General features: G+C 44.7%; 1 protein-coding gene across 1 annotated transcript; it reads left to right on the forward strand.

Annotated features, from left to right (window-relative positions):
• Nucleotides 1-2,086: 2,086 nt before the first annotated feature.
• LOC115770388 (SOX domain-containing protein dichaete) lies at nt 2,087-4,198 on the forward strand. The gene has a single exon (XM_030715636.1). The coding sequence runs from the start codon at nt 2,380-2,382 to the stop codon at nt 3,622-3,624; it is 1,245 nt and encodes a 414-aa protein (XP_030571496.1). The 5' UTR covers nt 2,087-2,379; the 3' UTR covers nt 3,625-4,198.
• Nucleotides 4,199-4,500: the final 302 nt, after the last annotated feature.

A 4,500-nucleotide genomic window follows, 5' to 3' on the forward strand; every position in this document is an offset into this window, starting at 1 on the left:
TCAAAACTATTTTATGACACCTCAACGCCCCGCCCCTTCCTCGCATGCACGACAAAAGTCCATGGCAACATTTGAATGCTAAATGCGAGATGCGTTTGGCAAAAAAGCAAAAGCCTGTCCTCCTTTCTGCCACTATCCTAGTTGGTGGCTCCCCCCTCTCTCTCTTTCTATCTCTCTCACTCTCCCGCTGTCCCCCTGTCTCTCTGTATTCCATTGCTAAGTGAAAAGTAGAATGGATAGAAAGCAAAACGCTAGCTGAACAAAACTTTTTCCATTACACAACACATCAAGTTTTTTTCTCCTTTTCTTTTCTATTTTTTTATTATTATTTTTTTGCTTTTTTCGGTGGACAACACAAAGGAAACGTTGAAAGCGCTGAAAGCTTTCTATACCCTCTTAGCAAAAGGATGAATTGGGTATATTAGTTCACATATGAAATGGCTATTAGGTGAGTACTTTTTTATGATTCCTGAATATCTAATAATTGTAAGAAGCCGTCCAACTAAGCTCCCGTGTGTATAAATATAAGCTAATATTAGTATAATCTACAAAATATGTTTACAGTGTAGGATAATGATTTACCGTCATGCCTTAGGCTTGGGCACAGGAGGGCTATAACATAGATCTCGACTATTATGGAGAAAATGGACTACCTTATTTTACTTGGGATGCTTTAGGGCAATGAAGGAGCAATTGACATGTTACATTTGTGCATGTACATGATACTTGCAGACAAGTTTGATATTTAAGCTATGCTACTTATTATAATTGGTTATCAGCAAGCGCATATTGTACTCCCTCAGCCAAGAAAAACACTTCATTTTGTCAGTTTTTTCTTCTTTTTTTTGCAACTTTAACGTTGCGCATTGTGTAGTCAAACGAAGAGCTCTCTCTCTTTCCCCATGTACCCATACAATCACGCTCATGCATATAGGTACACTTTATGTACATACTTATATAAATTCAGCTAGCCATTCAGGGCGTTTTTCTCGTTCCTAGTTTTGTAATTGTGTTGTGTGGCGCATTGTGTCGCTTTTGCTTTTCCACTTTTCTTTACCAAATAAGTAAATAATTGCAGTAATATCCTTTCGAGCGCGAAATAGAAAGAAACGAACAACGACATAGAATGGAAAGCGTGTTTCCATGTCCTTTTCACAAACTAAAATGTGCTTTTCACACATATACATAAAAAACACACACCAACACCCGTACACCCACACCCACACAGACACACATACGCACAGACTCATATTTGCCCACTCACAATACACATGCGGCTTGTATATAGAACAGAGAGTAACACAGACACCCACAATGGCCAGGGTATACAAAAATTCACACCAAGGGGCCATTATGATTGGCTGAAAAGGTAAAGCCAACCGGCCACGCACACACAAGCAAACGCGCACTCTCTGAGCGTGTGTGTGTTTTTTGGCTCTCACACTTGCATAGGTACATATGCACTCACACTCACGAAGCTCTCTCTTCGGACAAACAACAATACATGCCGCGGAAGTGCAGCGCCAGGCAAAACAATAACGGAAATTGTGTGCCCACTGTTTGCGAAAAATCAATGCAATTTTAGAGAGAGAAAGAGAAGGAGAGTGTAGCTCTCTGTAGGAGCTGAATGCGGGAGTGCGGGCGCTCCAAATGAGGTCGCTGCGGCAAAAAATGGGAGCAGCGCAGCCAAAAACTACTAACAAGGCGACCAGACACGAACCGAGCCGAACAGTGAGCGAGCTGTTATTGTTGTTGTTGTTGCTGCTGCTATTCAGTCTTTCTATTGAACACACCCCTCAATGGGCAACAACTACAACTAACAAGGCGGCCGAAATAAAGGAGCCAATGGAACAAAGCCAACAAGCAGAGTAACAATGCACCAGCAACAGAGAGAAAAAGAGCGAAACATAGAGAGAGAGAACGAGAGAGAGAGAGCGAGCGAGCACAATGCAGCGCTGTAGGAACACATGTATGCGAGAACAAGGCAATCTTGTTGCCATCTCGCTCAGGCATACACACATACCTGTGCAGGGGGTTGTTGCTGCTGGCGCTGGTGCCGCGAGAGAAAGAGAGTACGTCCGCAATGGGCATAACAGAAAACTGGATTTGACTGTAGTCGTGTCAGTCTCAATTATTGCGCAGACAAATCAGTCAGTGTGTAGCTGTTGAGCCGAACAGAAGCAGCAGCAAGAGCAATAGCAAAAGCAACAGCAACTGATTCTGACAAGCACAAACGACATTACAGTAAACTAAACAAAAAAAAAAAGAGACATTGTGAATACAGTGAAGTGACAAACAAGAGAACAACAAGAACGCAAACACAGTGAACATTATATTCAAAACAATATCAAGTGATAAACGAACATAGATATACATATAATGGCCACATTATCGTCACATCCCAATTATGGTTTCCATTTGGGCACCGGTCAGGGCCTGGAGCTGCCCTCCCCTGGCGACTATGCGTCCCAGGGCCTGGTCAATGCCCAGCTTAGCCCCAGCATGGACATGGATATCAAGCGCGTGTTGCATTATTCACAAAGCGGTGGATTGGCCGCCAGCCTGGCAGCCATGGGCGGCTCACCAGGTGGTGGTGGCCCGGGCGGCGTCAGCAGTCAAGCTGCCAGCAACATGAGCCACCACATGGCGCATCATATGCACAACGCCGTGGCCGCACAGCAGACCCTCTCGCCCAACAGCTCCATTGGCTCCGCCGGCAGTCTGGGCAGCCAGAGCAGCTTGGGCAGCAGCGGCATGGGTGGAGGCATTGGCATGGGCGCACATGGCTCGGGAGTGGGCGCCAGCGCTGGCAATGGCTCCATGCACAGTTTGGCCACATCGCCTGGACAGGAGGGACACATCAAGCGGCCGATGAATGCGTTTATGGTTTGGTCGCGTCTGCAGCGTCGTCAAATCGCCAAGGATAATCCCAAGATGCACAATTCAGAGATATCGAAACGTTTGGGCGCCGAATGGAAACTGCTGGCCGAGTCGGAGAAGCGTCCGTTCATTGATGAGGCCAAGCGCCTGCGCGCCTTGCACATGAAGGAACATCCGGATTACAAGTATCGTCCACGTCGCAAGCCCAAGAACCCGCTGGCCGCTGGCCCCCAGGGCGCACTCCAAATGCAGAGCAACATGAACATGAACATGAACATGAACATGAATATGAACATGAATATGGCACAACAGAAATTGGGTGCAGCCGGCGGCGGTCCGGCCGGCGGTGGCTACAATCCATTCCATCAGCTGCCCCCATACTTTGCACCCTCGCATCATCTGGACCAACCGTATCCGGTGCCATATTTCACAGGTTTCGATCCGCTGGCGCTGTCTAAGCTGCATCAGAGCGCGGCGGCCAACAATCAGACGCACAAGCACCTGGAGGCACAGCAGGCGTCACAATTGCCACCCACGAGTCTGAGCAGCTTCTACTCCGGCATCTACTCGGGCATCTCGGCACCATCGCTATATGCCGCGCACTCTGCGAACGCCGCCGCCGCTGGACTGTATACCTCATCCTCGACATCGTCGCCGGGCTCCTCGCCCGGCACCATCACGCCCAACGGCATGGACGGCTCCATGGACAGCGCCTTGAGGCGGCCGGTGCCAGTGCTCTATTAGGCACAAGTGCGGGCCAAAGCTGTCCCAGAGTAAAGTACAATTTGCATTGTTGACGCGTTCCCAAAGTGATCCACTGGTTTTAAATCTTTAAAAGCTCTAAGTAAGCCAATTACGATCTAGTAGTTCTCTATCTTTGATATTTTTCGCCCTATCAAGCAAAACGCTCGCAAAAGTCTAGTACAATCTTTGCACAAGAAAGAAACCGTAAGAAACATTCCTAGCCAATAAACATACATATTACCTAATATAATACAAATTATAATAATGTCTATAATTTATTGTCGCTAAACAAAACAAATGAAATACCTAATTGTAAATTAATTTTATTTAGTTCTAAGCGTGTGCTCCTTGTTGTTTTTATCAGCACCATCCTCATATCCTAGTTACGAGTATTGTGCCCCTAACTCAAATTGTAAATATCACGTGAATTCGTTATAGACTATAAAAACACAATCCGAAAATGGAAAGAAACAAAACACACACACACACACACACACACACATATTCATAAATGTATTAATAATTGTATTAAACTTTAAAAACAAAACGTTAATATTTAAGGCAAAACAGCAAAATATTGAGAAAAAATGAATAAAAATACAACATTTATTAAAATGACAAAAAACTAAAACCATTTTAAAGACTTCTTTCATGCTGAGAAATTAAACACAAAAACTTTTAAAGGGCAACACAATAATATATTTGCATATATAATGTTTATTCCTTTAATACAATTTAAATACTTGGCATCTAAGTCAAAAGTATAGTATTATGTGGGATTATATAGTTCCAAGTAGTCATCTAAACTAGGAGCTATGTACATACGCTAAGACAATGCCAATCCCAGATCCTTCTTTTCCAGATTTCGAAGTATTT

Source organism: Drosophila novamexicana, unplaced genomic scaffold (assembly GCF_003285875.2).
Source record: "Drosophila novamexicana strain 15010-1031.04,08,12 unplaced genomic scaffold, DnovRS2.1 tig00004555-arrow-pilon, whole genome shotgun sequence".
Classification (NCBI taxonomy): Eukaryota; Metazoa; Arthropoda; class Insecta; order Diptera; family Drosophilidae; genus Drosophila; species Drosophila novamexicana.

Excerpts from the sequence above, each read along its gene's own strand:
- LOC115770388 (XM_030715636.1), top strand. The coding sequence starts at position 2,380 with ATGGCCACATTATCGTCACATCCCAATTATGGTTTCCATTTGGGCACC.